Source organism: Sitophilus oryzae, unplaced genomic scaffold (assembly GCF_002938485.1).
Source record: "Sitophilus oryzae breed Bouriz unplaced genomic scaffold, Soryzae_2.0 scaffold_1443_pilon_pilon, whole genome shotgun sequence".
Classification (NCBI taxonomy): domain Eukaryota; kingdom Metazoa; phylum Arthropoda; class Insecta; order Coleoptera; family Curculionidae; genus Sitophilus; species Sitophilus oryzae.
In genome coordinates, this window is record NW_022146108.1 from 3,932,874 (window position 1) to 3,955,795 (window position 22,922).

The 22,922-nt window shown below is 34.0% G+C and overlaps 1 protein-coding gene across 1 annotated transcript in view; it reads right to left on the reverse strand.

Annotated features, from left to right (window-relative positions):
• Positions 1 to 22,922, reverse strand: part of LOC115877339 (discoidin domain-containing receptor 2-like) — a 172,929-nt gene that overhangs the window by 139,373 nt on the left and 10,634 nt on the right. The window contains exon 2 of the mRNA XM_030893486.1: positions 18,603 to 18,705. Coding sequence (XP_030749346.1) covers positions 18,603 to 18,705 — 103 coding nt within the window. The remainder of the gene's footprint in view (positions 1 to 18,602; positions 18,706 to 22,922) is intronic.

The following is a 22,922-nucleotide window of genomic DNA, read 5'->3' on the forward strand; positions in this document are numbered from 1 at the left end:
GTAGAACTCCTCATATGCCTTTTAAAATGAAAAGATACTTTTGAAAAGACAATCGTTTTATGCAGTTAACAGGAAAGGAAGCATTTTGAGCATTTGATTTCATCTAGCTAATTTTTGTTACAATTGTAGGTTTATATCTAGTTTTAATTTTGTAATAATTAAAATATGTTTTAAACGTGTATCTTTTTATTACCGTTGAGTATTTTACTCTACATTCTTTAATTTTTGTTAAATTAACAAAAGGTATATCACAGCCACCTAGATTTTTTCAAATAATAAAGATCTACTGACGCAAAATCATAAAAATTAAAATATCTTGGAAAATTTTTGTGTGAGGGGTAGGCAACATTAATAATATTTTGAAGGTATATGAATTCCCCACTGAACACCGAAATAATATACTGTGTGTAACTATTTAAAATAAAGGAGTAACTTGCTTTTAAAAGTGACTAATGTTTCATATTGATTTTGTCTCACCCTGTATAACTCTTCCGGTCAAATTTTAATTTGGTTTAACATACAATGGTAACTGTAATTAAATACCAGGCTGTACAAGGTCAACTAAAATTTAAGTAGCTGTTATAGAAATTTAAAATTTATTCTTCATTTTCACAGAATATGAAATATGTCAAAATCCTCAGATTTTTTTGTATATGCTTCTTTAATAAAACTCACCTTTTTTTTCCTAGAATCCGAAAATCAATATATAACACAACTTTGATGTGTAACTATTTTTGGGGACACCCTGTATAATTTTATATATTTTTATAAAATGCTTTCAATTAACCTACATATGCTACCAAACTTTCATCTCGATATAAACTACCGTTCTCTTTGGAGCCTCCACGTCGTATGAGAGGCGCCACCCTGTACATTTTCTAAACATTCACAATATAACAAAACATATATAGAGTTAAATATTGTATTTGCCATACAACTACTTGATTAACATTTATGTACAAATCAAACAAAAGGAAACATTCCGTATAACAAAACCATAAAATATTAATACCTAATCATTCCTCGATTTCATATTTATAATACCCAACAATGAAGCGAAAATTACACAGCACACTGGGCCAATATTGATATTGATGCAGTATCAAAATGAGAACAAAAACAACAAAAGATATTCCTAATTAACAATAAACAAACACAAAAGCCGGTATAATGGCGCCCGAACAAAAAAAGGGATAAAATTGGGGTGAATTTTATGAAGGGAACCCCGACGCGGAATATTTAAAAATAATAAATGACTACCAACATATTTTGCGCTTTTTTTGGTTTAGTGTAAAGAGGACAATATGACTTTGGATTAGCTGCAAAATTCTAGTTAATTGAACGAGATTAAACAGACAATACTGAATATCGCCGAATGATTTGATGATTATGGGGATATTTTTGCCGATTTAGTTGGTTTTTTTGTATTAACATACGTTTTGAAAGTAATATATTGTACTATAACAACCCAGAGTGTCGTTCAACAAAGATCAACAAAGAAAGTGGTAAGTTTTTAAACGGTTTTATTTAGCTCGACCCGTACGGTATTTATTTATTTGTTTGGGTCAAAATTAGAAATTGAAATTTAAGTACCATCCTGTTGTCAGATTGATCTAAAATTTGGTACACACCTCTAGTTCCGATGACAATACAATATAGTAATATCAATAACATCGTAAATCTAAGATGGCCGCCGGTACAAAATGGCGGATCTCATATTTTTCCACAACCCCCTCAATATGGGTATCAAATGAAAGGGCTACACTAGTAGAATACTGTGATTATGACAAAATTTAAAATCCAAGATGGACGTCGTTACAAAATGGCGTATTAGGTGAGGGCATGAGTAGACGTGTCCAGAACAGTTGTGTCCAAGATTGTGTGACGTTAGAAGGACAGATAAAAAAAAATAGGTGATGAATTTGTGAAAATGTTGCGGTCCAACATTGACGATACAAAAAGATTGGTAAATGGTGCTATAGGCCACATTACAGAAATTGTTTGGCCTCAGTTCCGTCGAACCCAAATGTACGAAACAGATGTACCATCAGTTTGGATTGACTTTGGCAGAGACGGCATACACGTTATACACCCGAAAGCCATACAGTTTCCAGCAAAATTCAATTATGGTACGGCTGAAAGAAGGATGTTACCCTTAATTTTGTCATGGGCATCCACCGTCCATAAAATGCAGGGCAGCACAGTCGACCATGCAGTAGTGTATTTGGGCTCAAAATTGTTTGAGGAAGGGCAAGCATACGTGGCTCTAAGTCGAGTCAAGTCTCTGGAAGGGCTATGTATTGAGGAATCTCTAGAATGGTGGAGACAGGCGAAACTGTTCATTGTAGAGCATTCGCCAAAATTCACGGTAGACTTGATAAGCAAGGGCAGAAAGACAGTCAAAGCTGTAGTAGGTCTACTAACAGGGCATTGTAAGCGAAATAGGCATCTAAAGCTGATGGGACTGACAGACGAAGCTATGTGTAGGTTCTGCCAATCTGAATAAGAAACGTCAGAACACATTTTATGTCTGTGTGACAGCAAATATGCGGTTCCCAGTAATAGGCAATGATAGGCCAATGCCAGGGAGCTACATGGAGGGTTCAGTCTCCAAGTTGCTAAACTTTGTGAAAAGGATAGGACTGGAGAATGTAATCTAAGGATCAGAAGAGGACCACAATAGATCTGAGGAGGTCGCAGTGGATCAGGCCGAAAGCCACCTCTAAGAATCTAATCTAATCTAATGCACCATAAGTAGTCAAATTTCTTGGCTAATCCATTTTCTGATCCTTATTCTTCTTTTACATCTTGTTTTTTTACGTAATACACTTTCTATTAATGGCTATTACCAAAAATTTGATAGTTTGAAATATACATATTTGGGTTAAACTAAAAAATACCGAGGTACCATTTAAAAATCAAAAGTTGTAGACATTTCCGGTGAAACAGGAAATGACTAAAAGTAATTGAATACGTCAATCAATCCCAAATTATGTTATACAGGGTGGTCCGAACTGTATTCCAGAAACCTCGGCAGCATATTCTGCAGATAAAAATAAGTAAAAAAGTTCGTATAAGCGTATGTCCTAAAATGCTCAGTTTCGGAGATACAGGGTGTAGAAATTTCATTTTTATTTCGATTTTTTCAAATAATTTCTGCAGTAACGTCAATATTTGAATATTATTTCATTTGAATGGATGATTTTTTTTATTTTTAAATGGTTTGAGGAGTAATACATTTTCGTCCATTCCTGTATAAAACTACTGAGTAGAAAAAATATATATTTACGACGTTTTTCACGTAAAAAGGTCTCTTGGTAAAAATCGCTACGAGTAATGGTTCTCGAGATATTTGGAATCTAAATTATCAATATCTGTGATCATTGACATAAATTAAACATGTTAACTAAATAGTTATTAGACTGAAACCATAAATTTGACATGCTTTTGTGTCAAAAGTTCAACAGAAACTGTTTTATCATCATTTTTTTCGAAGAAAAATTTATGATTAATTTAAAAGTATAAAAAGTTCCCAAATTTATAATTTCAGTCAAATAACTGCCTTTTCAACATGTTTATTTTTGACAACATGTTTGACATGTATTGACTATTTCTATTCTAAATATCTTGAAAACGGGTTCTCTTAGCGATTTTTACCAAGAGACATTTTTTTACGTAAAGAATGACGGAAATATATATTTTTTTACTCAGTAGTTCTATACAGGCACAGACAAAAAGTTATTACTCTTCAAAGCAATTAAATCACATGTAGGTGGCGACCCCTACAAATAGGAGTCATATTAATATTAAAATCAAATTTCTCATGTCAAAAAACTTCCAGACACCCGTTTTCATCCAAATATTGACGTTACTTCAGGAATTATTTGGAAAAAATCGAAATAAAAATGAAACTTGTACACCCTATACCTCCGAAACTAATCATTTTAGAACGTACATTTATAGGAACTTTTTTACATATTTTTATTTGCAGAATATGCTGCCGAAGTTTCCGGAATACAGTTCAGACCACCCTGTATACTACTGTACCAAATTTCATTTTATTATCTAAAAAAAATAAGATATAGAGGTGACCCACTTTTGAGAAACACCTGGTAGGTATTAACATATTTTAAGTCATGTTTTGTTTAGTAAATGTTTCATAGAACGTTTGTAGAAGAAAAAAATTAAATTAAATCATTAATTTTAGAATTAATTAATTTTCTAAAAAAAAACCTGGTCAGTTCATCAATTATTATATGCCTAAATAACTGGAGCATTTGGATGACCGAAAAAGTCGATCCTTTTTTGTATTTTCGCGGCGAAGGTTTTATCATGTCCATCTGTTTTCTTTGCGTGTTTGTTGGCTCGGTTTCAAACTCGCTCGATGACCGATGGTCGGCGTAGTTTTTCCCCCGAATGACCGGAAGTTCAAGATTTATGGCAAAACAATGACGATGGCCCTTTTTAAATTGCTGCCGCTGGCAAAATTCACCCTTTACCCTTCGACGTTATTTATCCTAGGGTTTCTTTTTAATTTGTGTGTTAACTGGAATATTTCTAAGCCAGTCTTTTGTTCAGAATTTGGTTTTCGGAGTTATAGAAAAATGTAAATTAACTTAGGTTTAAAAATGTCTATACCATTGTGGCGGGATCATTTCTTGAAAAGAACTTGGGTATTTCTTCACAGAAAAAATTGAAAAATATATAAGTTCTTTTTTGTAAACAGAAACACCACTGCGTGGAATCAAATTTGCTTAACAGACAAGAAATCCTTAGTTCCAGGAGGTATATACATAGATAAAGAAAATAAATTTAATAATAAAGGAAATAGATTGGAATGCCCCTCAAAATTTTAGGTCGCGAAATTGTTTTGGGTTGCGACCGTTGTACGCGATCTGGCGCTGCTGGGAACAACCGCAAACAAAAACAGAAATAATTTTCTTTTGTCCACATTTCTTGCCAAATTAAAATCTTCAAAAGCAGCGCCTGAAGAGCATTCTGAAAATTAAAAGACAGGGTTTTCGAAGGGGTCCGTCAAAGAAAAGCCCATGAAAGGAAACTCCTTGCTTCTGATACGTGTCAAATACTCTTCAGCGAGTAATGGCAGTAGTTGTAGTTAGTGGGACAATTGGTATAGTAGCTTTATTTATATATTACTTGTCTGAAGAGATGGTGCCCGGTGGCGTAGAGGTACAGGCTCTCGTCTACCAATATCAAGGTTGTGGGTTCGAATCTTACACCCGGCATTTCATCAGCCGACTATTTTTATTAAAATAAGAATAGTTTGGGTACCTAGGTCGACTCAGCCTTAAATGAGTACTTGGGATTTACAATCCTGAGGTAATAATAGGCGGTCGTAGTCCTAGCCACTATCTTATTTGCCACTAGCCATTATCTTCCTTGTATACCGAACTGCTCTAGCATGGCAAGCTGTACCTTGCTACTCCCAAGTCGTTAAACGCTATATACGGGAGCTATTATTATTATACTTAGCCGAAAAATAAACATTTCTAATATAGTTATTTTAAATTGTGTATTTATATCGATGTCCACTTTTCCAGAACATTGGAAACGTGAATTTAATTTCTAGCAGACATGTCTACTGAAAACCGTTGATATTCTGATAAACTGCCATTAAATAAAATCAAATTTTATATTATCAAGAATTACTGACAGTGCGACAGTGTAGAAAGTATTGAAAAAGTCCTTCTTTACATATCAAACACAAAATCTAAAAAATATTCGCCTATCGCCACAATGCTTAATACAATTTTTAAACTAGCAACAATGGTCTTTTGCTACTCCCATAGAGCCATTCTTAGGAAAACTAAAATTATCATGTGCACTCCTCCGAAAGATCACAACAATACTGTAAAAATCGGAAAACTGTTAGAACATGTAGAGGAATGCAATTACCTCGGCAGATTGATTTCGGAAAAAGCCAATATCAACTCTGAAATTCAACACAGGATTAGCAGCGCCTGAAGAGCATTCTGAAAATTAAAAGACAGGGTTTTCGAAGGGGTCCGTCAAAGAAAAGCCCATGAAAGGAAACTCCTTGCTTCTGATACGTGTCAAATACTCGTCAGCGAGTAATGGCAGTAGTTAGTGGGATAATTGGTATAGTAGCTTTATTTATATATTACTTGTCTGAAGAGATGGTGCCCGGTGGCGTAGAGGTACAGGCTCTCGTCTACAAATCTCAAGGTTGTGGGTTCGAATCCTACACCCGGCATTTCATCAGCCGACTATTTTTATTAAAATAAAAATAGTTTGGGTACCTAGGTCGACTCAGCCTTAAATGAGTACTTGAGATTTACAATCCTGAGGTAATAATTGGCGGTCGTAGTGCTAGCCACGTTATCTTCCTTGTATACCGAACTGCTCTAGCATGGCAAGCTGTACCTTGCTACTCCCAAGTCGTTAAACGCTATATACGGGAGCTATTATTATTATACTTAGCCGAAAAATAAACATTTCTAATATAGTTATTTTAAATTGTGTATTTATATCGATGTCCACTTTTCCAGAACATTGGAAACGTGAATTTAATTGTATTCGGGTAATGGATTCCAGAACGGCTGCAACCTGAATCACACGTTGGAACGTGTATAATCGTCCGCGGTCGATGCACAATTACCTCCTTTATTAATTACTGATGCTCATTAGCGTGGGTGGTGGGCCGTTTGTCCATTAGAATTCCGTCAGCGGTGAATTCCGTGCATCAAGAGGAAGTTACGGTTCCGCTACGTCTAATAGTTTTAATCCTAGCCAGTCCTTTTCATCCCCTTTTGTCTAGAAGAAATTTCAGATTGAAATTTAAAATTTAAGGAACTGTGATAAAAAAATTAAAAACTGATTTTTTTTGGAAAAATGAGACGGCATTTTGGATAAAAAATACTTTCCTGTAATATTAGATGTATTCTTAACGTTTTATGTTTTATATTATCCCATTAACTCCATTCTTTTATGAGCTACACATTTTTAAGTAAAGTATTCATTTCAGAGATTTTTATTGACAAAAACAATAATTTTACAATCATTTTATTAGCGTTTATATCCACCTCTCGCAACAATAACAGCTCGAGGTTTTCGTCGAATTACATTAACGGAGGAATCTCCGTTAATGCTAATCTTGTAAAGTTTGTGGTGGAATAGGACGACAAATATTCGATTGGATTGAGGTCGGGACTACAAGGGGGCCATTCCAATCTTTGTAGTCCAACCTCATCCATCAGGTACTTGTTAACTACTCGTAACTTAACTCATTACTCGTTAACTAAAATTAACCTAACCAAAAACCAAACCTAACAGAATTGTCAAGGATCCCCACCCTAGAATCCTTTTTCCGCCCACCATGCATGAATGCATGGATAGCATTATACTCATTTCTTATTCTTTTTTTATTGCTGTCAAATAAAAACATTTTTATTGCAAAAATGCCTCAAAGATATATTCAAAATGAACAAGAGCTCATGGTAAACTTATAAATTATTTTTCTCGAGAAAGAAACGCTGGTAGAACACTCTTGGCCCGTGGACGCCGTATATGAAGTAAGTACAGGGTGGCCGAAATTGCATGGTCTGTTTTAACAGAGAAAACCTATTTCCTGACTAGATAAGAGCAAAAACGACATAGATCTCATGGGCTCGATTTCTGAGACACGTTTAATGGCGTAAACCGCCTGTTGATATTTTCACTGCCAACTGAGATACGGGGTCTTTTTGAATTTTTTACCATTTGGAAAATTGCCCATAACTTTTGTATTTCGCGGAATAATAAAATTCTGTAAAAACATTGTTAAGGCACTTTTTTAAGCACAATCCAGTGGCGTAGTCAGGTTTTTTCTGTGCATGCTTTTTTGTGAGAAATAATAAAAAATATAATTTTTTAAATGGTAATCATAATTGGTTATGAACTTAAAAAAAATGCTGGCGTTTAACCCTTTCCAACGATATAAAGTTATATGTATTTATTTCTAAGAATGAGGGATATATTAGGTTTTTTGTCTTTGTATCGAAGCGGGATTGTGTTGACCTAGTTGCCTAATTATTTTTTATCACAATTTAATATTCTATATTATTATTTAATAATATAATTAAATATATATTATATATACATAATTAAAAACTTTTAAAAAGGTAAATCAACATTATATATTAGTATTACCAATTACAATTAAAACGCCAGGGTTACAACTATGAACTATTAAATGGAGAATTTAGAGAGAATTGGGTTGGAACTGCTAGATCCTGTGATTTAACTACTTTTGACTTTTCTATGGGGGAAATTAAAAGACCTTATATATAAGGGAAGAATCATTGGGACGAGAGAAGAATTGCAGAAGGCTACTAAGCAAGCTTTTGAACTTATTAAACCAGTTCACCTAATAAATCGTTGTAACTTTGTGCGCAAAAGATCTGAGAGATATTGTGTATTCAACAAGGAGGTGGCTCAATTTGAACATTTTTGATAGAAAACTATATTCGTCACTCAAAAAAAAACGTTTTTTTTCTTTGTTTATTGTATCGATTTCAGTTGTAATTACTAATACTTATAATTACTATTACTAATAACAGAATGTTAATTTACCTTTTTAAAAGTCTTTAATTATGCAGATAATTAATAATATAGAATATTAAATTGTGATAAAAAATAATTAGGCAAATGGCCAACTCAAAATCAAAGCCCGCTTCGATATAAAGATAAAAACCCTAATATTTCTCTCATTCTTAGAAATAGATACAAATAACTTTATATCGTTGGAAAGGGTTAAACGCCAGCATTTTTTTAAGTTCAAAGCCAACTACGATTTCCATTTAAAAAATTATATTTTTTATTATTTTTGACAATAAGACCGAGCATAGAAAAAACCTGACTACACAACTGCATTGTGCCTAAAAAAGTGCCTTAAGAACGTTTTTACAGAATTTTATTATTCCGTGAAATAAAAAAGTTATGGGCAATTTTCAAAAGACCCCGTATCTCTGTTGGCACTGAAAATATCAACAGGCGGTTTACGCCAATAAACGTATCTCAGAAATCGAGCCCATGAGATCTGTGTCGACCGGTTTTGCTCTATCTAGTCAGGAAATAGGGTTTCTCTGTTAAAACAGACTAATTTCGACCACCCTGTACAATGCAAAGGTGTAATATTCCTATGTAAAACACCAATTAATAACGTTTTTAAATAAAATAGCCAGTTTCTGATGTTCTTCTTTGGCGAATATTCGGTATTCGAGATAATTCGCGTAGCGTGTGGGAGTTCGTACTTCGTCATTTTCCTGGCGGTTGTTGGTAAATTGGCACGAATCAAAGGATCTCGTAGTGCGGCGCACAGTGGTGTGAAACTGATAATATAACGAAAAAACCCTATATTTCCTAAACCGCTAATCCAATCGCATTGGGACGAATTTTATTCGATTCAGCTTAATAAAATACATCAAATAACATGGTTTAATAAATTTATTTAAAAGTAAACTGAGCACCAATTGAAACGTAAAGTGAAAATTTTTGCATCAAGTTGAACTTCTTGTATTTTCTAAACTATTGAAGGCATTTGAATTGCTAGCCAGATTCTGAAAAAAAACGGTTCTTTGCAGTTTATTTAATTATTGGCCAATACCCATAATACAGGGTAAAACAAAAATGCGTGCATTTTTACAAATTTTAAGTGACCTCCATTTTGTGGGGGGATGGAGGATTTCCATTATTTGTGGGTATTTTAAAAGAGTTGTTTTATACCTCGGGACGTTTTTGAGTTTTTTGGGGTATCGCTCTCCACTGCGATGTTTTCCTTTTTTTATGATTTTCGGTAAGGTTTTAATTCTAATAAATTTATTTCATTATGAAATTAATATATTGTATTTTTGAGTATTATGCGTATTAACTAATGATTATACTAAGTGATTATACTGTATCGTTAATGAAAAAGTGTTAAATGCTTCTTTTGTTATGCCAAGATACATAATAAAACCTGTTCATATAATTTAAATATACCAGCTAGATAAATTTTTAACGCCCTGTATAACTGTAACACTTTTTAGTTTTATAAAATTATTTGTTTGCTTTATTTAATTGGACGTTAAAATGTATAATGTTTAAAAATACGATATCTTCATTTCACAATGAGATAAAATTATTAGTATTAAAACTCTACCGACAATCATAAGAATATCGAAAACATCGCCATGGAGAGCGATAGCCAAAAAAACTCATAAACGTCCTGAGGTATAAAAACACCTCCTTCAAACTACCCATAAAAATGGATTTCCTCCATCCCCCGCAAAATGAGGCTCACTTAAAATTTTGTTAAAAATGCGCGCATTTTTGTTTTTACCCTGTATTATGGGTCCTGACCAATAATTGAAAAAAAACTGCAAAGAACGGTTCGATAGTCGATAAAACAATGTTTTAGAATCTGGCTGGCAAATTCAAAATTCTTTCAAAAGTTTAAAAAATAGAAGAAGTTATAATAAGAAAATATTACAGCCTACTTCCTTAACACATTTTCTTAATATTTCATATTGATATTTTGTTAAAGATGCGTCAAGAATTAAACCCAAGGCTTTTTTAGAGTCAATATACCTCATAGGATCAGCTTGATTTTCTTTTTTTATTTGTTCTGCTGCTGCGATTATCAATTCATCCGAAAAATCCTCTCGAAGTTTTTTTATTTTATTTTGCTTACTTTTACACAAATCTTCAAAAGGTTTCTCTGGGCGACCTCCGACAGACTTAAGGGATGACTCGTTTTCGGATTCATGATCAGATTCAGGAAAATTAACCAAAAGCTCGCCCTGCAACCACTCACTATACTTCCGAAAAAAAATTCGTTTCACATGATGCACTTCTCTCAATTTTTTGGCAAAGTTGGGGTTGAAATCTTTTTTTTATGGCTCCAGTTACCAGCAACAACCGCTCTCCTTGTAATTCTGGATACTGTTCCCTTAAACCTTGCTCTAAAGGGTACTCGCGGTTAAAGAGTAACTCGCACACAACACAGTATGGTATCACAAATTGCGACATGTTTATTATCCAGCTAATAAGACAAATCCAACAACAATACTGATAAAGTTTCATATCAAAATTTATCTAAAATCGGTTTTCGGCATCCGCAAAAATGAAGAAAGTAGTTTTAATTTTTTTTCACACTGTTTATCTTTTATTTTAAATTTTTAACAAACTTGGCCGAATCTGGCGATAAAAATTATAGAATCACTACTTTAACAGTTGCTTTTTTTAGTCAAATTAATCCGAGACCAAAGCTCGGTAAAGCTCTTTTTTCTAGTCTGATTAAAGTAAGAAGTAAAGTAATTTTATTAGAAATAGATTCAAACTAAACTGCACCAAAGGCACGGTATATTTTGGCAAAATGATTTTTACTTTTAATGCCCATGGATAAACGAAACAGTTCCTGGGTAATACCGATTTTTAGGAATTAAAAGAAGGGCTGTAAAATATTACTTGTTTTCGCTTTATTTTTGCGCGTTTCGTATATTAAGAAAATTGTCAAAAAGGAGGTGCTGTAAATTCAAAACTAGTAATTAAATTAAAAAAGTAATATTATTATATTGTCTTTGAACTAACTCGATGTAAGATGGGATAATTTAAACCCGATTTAACACCCTCTTTTTTGGGGGGTTTTTTCCATTGCCGAAACCACTGTGCGTCGTCGCCTCGCGCGGCTACTTTGCTCTACTACGGGAAATATTTGTCATTGGACGCATTTTTACAAATAACGTAGCGTGTGGAAGGTGGCCGAAGCCGCAGTACATAATTCGAATGTTCGCACATTCGCCAAATGTACGTAGTGCCTGGGACCGGCTTTAGAGATAGGAATTCCAAAGGATTTTAACTGAAGGGATTGTAACTGATAAAGAGTGGTAAAAAACAAATGCCGGAAAAAAACGAAACTCGCTCAAGCAATAATATAGGAACGTACTTAAAATTTTCTAAACAATATGAACTGATCTTAGACACACCCTAAAACTTATATGTGACATATAATGATGACGTAACCGTGAACGATGCCTGAACATTCTTGAGGCCCACAAAAAATTTTTAATTGATAATAAATTTAACTTTTTCCTTATTATTTTTTTCCAAGTTCATTTCTCCCTTCGAGTTTTCAATATTTGAAAATATCTTTTTATTCCGAGTTGGAGATTACCAGATTTTAATTCCTTACTCGGATATTTTTAATCGCTCGGGGTGTAAAGATCCTTAAAGGAGATTTCTTCCATCCCTCTTCCTTCTTCTGTTCGCCCTCCCCGAGGCACAATCGATATAAATTAGCTTACCCTGTCGCATTTTAAATAACTAATTAGCGAAACCGATTAAAACAAATAATCGGTTTTCTTTTTTTCATTTTCTTCGCTTCGTTCTTCCGACATTTTTGCCATTTTCCAGAAACTGAGAATTTTCTATTTTTCCAGACAGATTTCTTTTTAAACGATTTGTCTCGAAAAAGGGAATAGAGAAATATAATATCGGAACTTGTTAGGATATTTTCTGTTTTTTTTTTAAGATTAGTTGCTGCTGAGAAAAAAGTCAATACTATAGATATTTATAAAGAATAGACTAATCAACAATAATATCAATTTGTTCTGACCCACTATACAGGGTGGTCCTAACTGTATTCCGGAAACTTCGCCAGCATATTCTGCAGATAAAAATAAGTGAAAAAGTTCGTATAAAGGTATGTCCTAAAATGCTTAGTTTCGGAGATACAGGGTGTAGAAGTTTCATTTTTATTTCGATTTTTTCCAAATAATTTCTGAAGTAACGTCAATATTTAAATGAAAATTTGTGTCTGGAAGTTTTTTGACATGAGAACTTTGATTTTGATGTCAATATGACCCCTAAAAAATAATGAAAATAGGGCTAAAGTAAAAAAAATATATCACTTTGAACTTGAAAAAATTCTCCGTTGCTTTTTTTGCTTCTGAGTGTCTATTTCTCTACTATTTCCAGTATAAAATAAATATTAAACATATAGAGAGAAATAATTACAATAAATTGCAAGGAAAACGAAAGATATATAATTAAATCAAATATTTGCCTGAGGGAATTTCAATATATTATAACAAAAGCATATTTCTCCGAAAACCAATTGATATGAATTTTGCAATATAAGCTCCGGGCGTCTAACTGATTACAAATTGATAGATAACTGGAAAGTTACAAGTTACTCAAGAATGTTTTGCTTACGGGCTTTGAGCTCACTTCGTTAGAGCGAGGTAAGTTTGCAGATTATTTCAAGATTATATTGTGTAGTAAGTATCGATTTTGATATAAAGGGCTGGAAATTACGGTAAATTATTTCGAGAGAGGAATTATTAAATTCGACCTCAGACGTTTTCGAGTTTGATTAAAGTTATATCGCAGCAATTAAATCTAAGTAGAGTATCTGTTTTGTTATGTAGACTAAGAAAAACCAGACAAGTACTCATTTGAGATAAGGGAACAGTTCAACTAGATTAATTTTAGTTTTATTTCATGTATTTGCCAGTTAGGTTAAAGTAAATAACAAAATAAAAAAAAATAACACAAAATATGAACGAACGATGAACGTAATATGAACGTTAAAAATACGAGGGTGCCATTTTAAAATCAAAAGTTGTAGTCATTTCCGGTGAAACAGGAATTAACCGAAAACAATTGAATAGGTCAATCAGTCCTAATTTATGTTAAATACTAACATACCACTTAAATACTAACATACCGATAATAACATCTTCAACTCACGAGACCAAAACTACTTTACAACAACAATATCAAGTATCGAATAGAGCAGTTAAGAGATCAGCCAGAAAGGACAAACGAGCTTGGCATGAACAACTAGCAAACGAGGCACAAAAAGCCGCAGAACAACGCAATATGAGGGAACTGTACAAAATAACAAAACAACCGAGTAACTTCAATACAGTTATTAAAAGCAAAGACGGCAGACCACTAACATCCTCTGAAGAACAGCTTGACAGATGGAAAGAACACTTCAGCAACCTGCTTGGACCCATAAGTGAACAAAATTTCGACAACGACCAACCGGAGCCAACAATCGAAATGCCTATCAACTGCAACACGCCAACGAAAACAGAAATACAAAAGGCTATTAAAACACCTAAGAACAATAAGGCAGCCGGCCCCGATAGCGTCCCTGCAGACCTCCTCAAAGCAGATCCTAGAACAGCAGCAGACATACTGCATCCTCTAATTACACGAGCTTGGGTATCTAACATCATTCCAGATGAATGGAAACAGGGTCTCATTATTAAACTCCCTAAAAAAGGAGATACCACTAACTGTGACAACTGGAGAGGTATTATCTTCTTAAACACAAGATAATATCCGCTATAGTTCATTTAAGGTTAAACTCCTATATAGAGCCTACTCCGAGAGAGAACCAAGCTGGTTTCCGACCGAACCACTCGTGCATTGACCATATTAACACATTGCGCATTATCATAGAGCAGTCAATAGAATTTAGGTCACCTTTATTCTTATTATTCATAGATTTCGTCAAAGCTTTTGACAGTATGCCCCATGCGATGGTATGGAAACTCTAAAAGAAAAAAGGTATTCCGGAAAAACTAATTAATATAATCAAGGAACTCTACAGAAACACAGAATGCAATGTGCTGCACAACGGTAGAACTAGCGACAGTTTTAACTTAGGGACAGGAGTAAAGCAGGGTTGCACATTATCGCCGCTTCTATTTAATATCGTGCTCGACAGCGTTTTGACTAAAGCCACAGCAAATATTAGGGGAGTACAATGGACATCGCATCTGACGGATCTGGATTATGCTGATGATATCTGTCTCACAACGCAATCCTTTAAAGAAATAAAAGTGATGCTCAGACGTCTAAAAACAGAAGGAGATAAAGTAGGATTAAGCATAAACATCGACAAAACAAAGTCAATGCGCATTAACACAAACAACAACCCTCCATTCAATGTAGGAATCAAACATATCGAGAATGTAACAGAGTTTACTTACCTGGGAAGTATTGTAACAGCAAACGGTGGCGCAGACGCGGATATTGTTAGCAGGATCAAGAAGGCGCAGCGAGCCTTTGGCCAACTAAAATCAGTTTGGACTTCCCGTCAACTCTCCACACAAACAAAATTAAGAATATCCAATTCCAACGTCGTACCAGTTTTATTATATGGCTGCGAGACATTGAGAGTGACAAAAATATCCATCAACCGTCCACAGGTATTTATCAATCGCTGCTTGCGGAAAATACTTAAAATCTTTTGACTAGATACTATACGTAATACCGACCTGCTTCATCTTACAAACCAACAAGAAGCAGGCATTGAAATCCGCAAAAGAAAATGGGGTTGGATAGGTCACACTTTGCGGAAACCTGATAGTAATATAGCGAAATCAGCGTTGGAATGCAATCCCCAAGGAAAAAGAAAGCAAGGACGACCTGCTCAAACATGGAGACGTTCCATACTGGATGAGCTTCAACAAGTAGGGCCAACATGGAAGGAAGCAAAAACAACTGCCAAAAACAGAACCCGATGGAGAGCTTTCACTGAAGCCCTTTGCTCCGCGTAGGATGTACCAAATTTACCGATTTTTTAACTGAAAAAATAAAAAAAAATATAGGGGTGAGCCACTTTTGAGACGCACCCGGTATAAGGTCGCGGTGATTATTATTATCTACATTTATTTTCTTATATTTTTGTTTCAGAGGCAATATTATATGATTATTATTTAAAGAGAGAAAAACATACATTATAATTGGAACATATTATAGATAATCCTTTATCTTTAATTTCCTTCTTAAATAAGAAACATTTTCTTTCCTTAAATAAGAAAAGAACAATTTAAACAATATAATAAAAATACATTACACAAATCAAAAGTTTACCCTCAAATAATTGTTAAAAACCTGTTTTGTGGTAAAGTATAATAAGCATTTATCAAAACAACTGTTATTGCTAATTACACAGATTAAAAAACCTCTTCGGCCCGTGTAAAAATAATTAAAATTAAACAATCTTGGCGCCCGGGATGATAAAACTAACTCGTTACCTCAATATTTGCGTTGGCGTCGGGGATACCGAGCAGGAAACCATCTCAAAATTCGATTAAAAACCCCAGCGTAACAGAATTAACACCAATTCCCTCGCCTTCTCTTTCAATTGGGGTAAAAACATCCTCCGGAACGGGACCCCAGCGGAACAAAACACATTATTTTGCTCTACACGAATTTATGCCGCTGTTGCCATAATAAAATTAAGGGGTGTAATTATTCTATTAGTAATTGTTCATCAGGACTGAAGTGGTTATTAGTACTAGTTAATTTACCACTAGAATATAGGTAATTCGGAGAATTTTAATAGAGAATATTAAGAGACATTATTAGAACATCAAAATTAAATAGTAACTATAACTTATACAGGGTTGTTCACCACATACGACACGGAGTATTGTAGCTAAACGATTAGATTTTTGCAAATTGTAAATTCTGGGTTCGTTGAAGGACTGCTAGAGCTACAATTTGAAAATATTTTTACAAGATACAGAATGGCACAAATAAGTAAAAAATATCTAAGACTAAACTAAAAATATAAGTTGTATTTTATTTAAATGGAACACCCTGTATATTATTATATTTTTAGTTTCTACGATTAAAATAAAGGAAAATTTCATTAGAGTTTATCATACTTAAACCTTATCGTTTTTGAAATATTTTCAATTTTGTGAAATTGCAGTAAACATTTTAAGGCTTCATTTCTCCGAGGGTATGAAAATTTTTTTAATACTAAATATTTATTAAAGTTTATTTATTGATCAGTTATTGTGTTGCAATAATAAAAATAATACCATCTCATACAGAGTGTCTAAAAATTTATTTTAAATAATTTCTAGCTTTAAACGGCAATAACTTGTTTAATTTCAATGGAACATCCTGTATATTTTAGGAGAATCAGATGCGCAATTTAATTGTCTATTGAATTGTGTTATACCATTTTTTATCTATCTCTTCAACTTTTCGTAAAAATGCATTTTCTTATAATTTAGACTTCAATTTAGACAGCAACATTGCTTTAAACTTAGGCATCCTTAATTAAACACCGTTAAAATGAAAAAATAAATGTAGGAAAAACAAAAAAAGAAGCTACTACTATATATTTTAACAATTTTTGTTGTGCAAAGATGCCAGAATATTGTCGTAGTGTTTAGACAGTATCAAATATTGTCTTTTTTTTTTGGAAAAAAATCCTTCAATCGAATTTTCGATACGAAAAACGAAATTTGACTATAAAATCCCTCATATTGAAGAAATTCCTTCAATTCTGGCAACACTGCCTAAACCTAACCTCATACCACCCAGTCCTCCAATAGCCTCTAATCTTTGTTGTTTCTTGCAAAACCACAGATGAAAAAAGAGGGGGGCAAGCAGGTACATATATAAAGCCAAAGGTAACGTCTTATACGGGACTCCGAGGACCATAATATCCTTGATTTAGGGTCGGCCATGAATTTAAACTGTTGTAAGCTGTTTTGGGGGGATCGGTCGAACGACGAAGGTTCGAAAAAAAGATGGCGGAAGGGATAGCTTACGAAAGCCGTGTGTGGGATGATGAAAGAGGGTAAAAGAGGCACCACCGAAATTAAGAAGGACGGACGGATTAATAATGACGTCATTAACTGGAGGTATGAACGAAACTACGGTTCGTTGAATGTGGTAGACAATGAATTAGTATTAAAACTAAAAGAGTTTCGGACTTCCGTTGTCTTTATTTATTATGCTTACACAACGTTTCTGTCAGAAGTATCACTAATCAAGATCCTAATCTGTAAAAAATATGTGATAACAAAAGCACCATTAAAAGCACAGCAAACATAATTTTGATCTTGCTTCTACTGCTTTTCACATTTTTCGTGTTTGACGCGTTCGTTCAGGCTGCACGCGGGTAATGTGAACGCACCTTTAGAGATTAAAAGAAAAGCATTGATACCGTTTTCAGATAATATTTTCTCATACATATCCTTCTTGAAAAATAAATAAAAGGGATTCATCCAGCTAACGCGTTTTCCGTGTTATATCCTCCATGTAAGCGGTCAAAGACCCAAATTAAATTTCGACGTTGGAGTCCGCTAAATTTATGCGCATAACTAAATGTTGTCGCTAAACGCTATCCGCAATTTAGCGGATTTATTCCTGCTAACGCCCTTTGGTTTGCTCTTGCTCAGAATGGAATATCTACAGGGCAATTCAAATTCAAGCACCACCATTGGAACCTTGAAAACTATAGGAAATACGAGGATGGTTAAAATGTTTTTGAAATCTTTTTTGGACGTGGTTAGGCATCCCCAAAGAAGTGAATCACGCGCCGCTACTGAGTATATTTATATTCAATACGTGAATAATTGTTTAGTTTTAATTATCTGTTGATGCTGTTGAATGTTAAGAAAAGTGTTTTATGTGTAAACTGCATTGTGGTGAACTAGTGTTGTTTTACTGCAATGCAAGAAGATTCAACTTCAAGTAAACCAAAGTATTTTACGGATGCTATTTTTACGATTATAAAGTTCCTAATTAATGATTTTAAGTTATTTTCTTAACTTCACCTTCCATTGCGTGGTCCAACGTTGGGAACATACGATGAACTGGCCGAAATTGCATCGTCCAGTATCGTTCCTGATTCCATACCCAATGGTCTGTTGCATTGTTCTGAAACAAAACAAAAAGTAATTAAAAATCTGTATTTTATTAAATACCCTGTAATGTAACAGATGTAATTGATTTACCAACTAGCTTAGTTAGTGTTACTTCATCAATAATTGGAATTGGTTCTGGTCCAATTATTGGACCAGAACGATCCTGCTTTCCAAGCGGAAACCAACTTAAAGCGGAACTGAAGAAACTGGAAGACCATATGTGCCATAAACTTTGGCACGACTGTGATCGGAGACGGAGAACTAACCTCTGTAAAACCGTCTCAGATACTGGGTTTTCTCAAAGCTCTGAGACTGTATGATTAGTTATACCTTCAATAGATCCATAATAGATCTATAAGATCGCGATTCTTTAGCCAATGGTTTACTACTGATCGACACATTCCATCCACTTTCCACTTTAACGTCTCCCAGATTGGAGCAACTTTATATTCTTTTTATGATCAATTTTAGGCTATTCTTTTCTTTGCGAGTATAAGTAAACTTAGCACTTCACTTAATTGATTCTACATATCGGTATATAATTTCCTCTTGCAATGGAAACATTAGCAGCGAAGGTGTATAATTTCTATATTCCCGGAAACTCGTAACAAACTGCAGTATTCCTAGTACGAATTTATATCTAGGACACGTACCTATCGATACGCTATTATAATTTATGCAGGTCCGGACCTCGTACAATAGACACTTAACGGCTTAGTATCCACACTACGGAATATCGTAATGATACGGTGCAATTCAAATTGCATGTCTCACGTTCGGCATTACCCAGCGACTTAATAGAAAGAATAGAAAATTATTTTTCACAGAATAAGTAGTTGTATAGTAGTTATTACAATAATGCGGTATTAAATAATATGATTAGTAATTATTTTCTGGCTAAATTATAAATAGAAAATGACGAAAAGAAATTACTGAGTCATAGTCAGAAAAATAAACTTTACTAAAAAATTTGATTGCTTCCTTAAATATATACAGGGGTATCAAAAAGTTTTAGTTTTTAGACTTTATTGAAATTTATATAACAAGTTATTTTTATTTAATTTACCTACAATAAGGTTAATAAGTAAGTATTTATCATTTTATCAGGAAAAATGAAACAGTATCTGCTAGCAGAAGGGATGCATATGTTACTAGTGATTTTACTCTGTGAGGACAATTGCTTGTTGGCCTAAAGGGTTTATGTTCAACGATATCCAAATAGGAATCTTCCTGATAAGCGTTCCTTTGAAAAACTATTTTTCCTATTTCGCAGAGTTGATAGTGTGGTATATGAAAAACCTATTAAGCCGGGTCCACATATGTAGCACTCTATTGTATCAGGATCATGTATCACGTATCAAGAGCTGGTATCGTAAGTATGGACGTTTATTTGGGCTGTGTCGACTGAATATACATATCGTGCCAAAGTAAGCGTCCATACTTATAAAATTCATACGTATCAGCGTACAAGCGTGCGTATCAGTGTATGTGGACGATACAACAAATCACCTTGTATCATCGTATCATGTTCATCAATTCTCATTTATATTATCAGGACGGAACCCTCGATGCCCCTTTGATGATCGGAGAAAAACCGCCTCAAGACGGGTCACGGCGTATCAAGTTAATTGTATCGTTCTACTGTATCAAAACACGTCCAAATGACAGATCGTGATACGTGTATCCGATACGCAGTGTTAAGATACGCGCCATAATTCGGATTGGCATGTATCAGATACGGTATCATAAAGGTGTACCATATGTTATTACGTATTAAGTACTATATGATCGCGTTAATTCTGCGTCCAAACTAGCGATCATGATACATGTTGGGGCAACGCGACGGAGATATGATACACCAATTTGCTACATATGTGGACCCGGCCTTAGGCAGAAATCTGTCGTTGGAAGTGAAGAAAATTAATTTGCCTTAATTGTTTTTTTTTATAGAAAATCCAATATATCTACAAGTCATTGTAATATAGATCAAAGAACTACTTCTTTATTTTTCTTGACACATAATAAATGCTTACTTATTAAACTATTGTAGGTAAATTAAATAAAAGTTAACTGTTAATAATAATAAATTTAAATAAAGTCCATAAACTAATGTCGATTTTGAAAATAGCTACTAAGTGTCAAATAGCGACTGTCACTAGAAAATTGCCATGGCGACACCAGCCACCTTGATTACAGTTTTATTGAAACATCGCTTTTTATTCAAAATCTGAGCCAGGTATAGGAAACCCTAATATTAAACTTTTATAATAAATGCCTTATTTTATGTCCAAGAATCCAAAAATGAAATAAAATACCGGATGTTCCATAAGAAAAAATATAACTTTGGTATGGATCTTAGTTCTGACACACCCTGTACATTTCAAAATAATTTTGAATTATGCACATTGCCTCTCTACATATAACCATAAAATATTTTGTTTTTACATCTTTCCGTTTTCGTGTAATCAACCGAGGCGAATGAGGCAATGAGGTGCGCCACCCTGTACAGGGTGGGTCAAATTCGACGCTTTTAAATGGAAACATCCTTTTCTGTAGGAGATAGACAAAAACTAATATCGGTGTCTGGAGCTCAATTTTTGTCAAAAACAAGACGGTGAAAACCGCATATCGATATCTGTTACCGTTTCGGAGTTACGGGGTGTTTTTCAAAAATATGCATTTTTAACAAATCGCTGTAACTTTTCTGCTATGGAAAATTTTGTACTTTTATGAAAACATTTCTGAAGCACCTTTTTACGTAGAATTTAATGGTTTAAGTATAATTTTTTTTAAATTAATAATTTAAGAATTATCAACAGAAAATTTGATTTTTTATATGGGACACCCGGTATATTTTTACTTTATTCAAAAGAATTTAAAATTACCTTTCCAAAAATATAACACACTTGATATTTTGTTCGATTCCTCTTCGAGATATAGAGTATATAAAAATTCGCCCGCTTTAAATAAGTAGGCTTTGAACGGCACCGGCTATAATGCAAAAAAATTCTAGCTGTGAGCATCAATTAAAACGAAAATAATATTTGCTATGAGAGATGCAGAATTTTATAACAATTTAAAATATATTTAACCAACATCAACACATTTAAACTATATCTAATAACAATAAAAATAAGTAGCAAACCAAGACATGAGATTTTGCTACAGGTGTTCGACATATTGATCGTCTTCTGTTATGGGCAGACGGGGCAGTTTTTGAAAATTTCTCGCGGTATTCATTAACTCAGTGGGGGTGAAAGATACCCTCTCATAACTGCTAAGTATTTTTAATTCTTGCCTAGATTATACGGAAGAATAAGGAACCTTTATTCAGTCAGGCGGCCTCGACGGCCAACGGCTGAGATCTTGGTTAGATATCCAATTATTCTTGAAAGTGGCTGCAAAAATTTGCTGATAACTTCAGCGTTCAGAGGCGATGCGTCGTCTTGCTGGAAAAATATGTTTTCGAGTTCCATTAAAGGCATATCATCAATAAGGGATCCAAAGCCTACTAGTTAAAAGTGGCTAGCTTTTAAAAATTCTGTATTTCGAAGGGGATTATAACAAAATATCAGGTGTGCTATATTTTTGAAAAGGTAATTTTAAATTCTCTTCAGTTAATTAAAAATATATAGGGTGTCCCAAATATAAAATCAATTTTTCTGTTGATAACTCTTAAATTATTAATTTAAAAAAAATTATACTTAAACCCTTAAATTCTACGTAAAAAGGTGCTTTGGAAATGTCTTCATAGAAATACAAAATTTTCCAGAGCAAAAAAGTTACAGCGATTTGTTAATAATGCACATTTTTGAAAAACACCCCGTAACTCCGAAACGGTAACAGATATTGATGTGCGGATTTCACCATCATGTTTTTGATGAAAATTGAGCTCCAGACACCGATATTAGTTTTCGTCTATCTCCTATAGAAAAGGGTGTTTCCATTTAAAAGCGTCGAATTTGACCCACCCTGTACATGTACAAAATGATGGCAAATCTAGAAACTTTTAATGCAAAACTATCCTGAGGCACGCAGTATACTGTTCCATTCTCTTCAACACACAAAATTAGACGTTTGTCCTGCGGTCATCCTCCTTCTCACTAGTCCCGTCCGCACCAACCGGTCCGGTCCGAGAAGGAGAAGACGTCTTCCCCGTCACCGAGGCCTATTATCTGGCCCCAAATTAATTACGCCACTTCAGATTCAATTACGAGCGCAGGGCGGGGG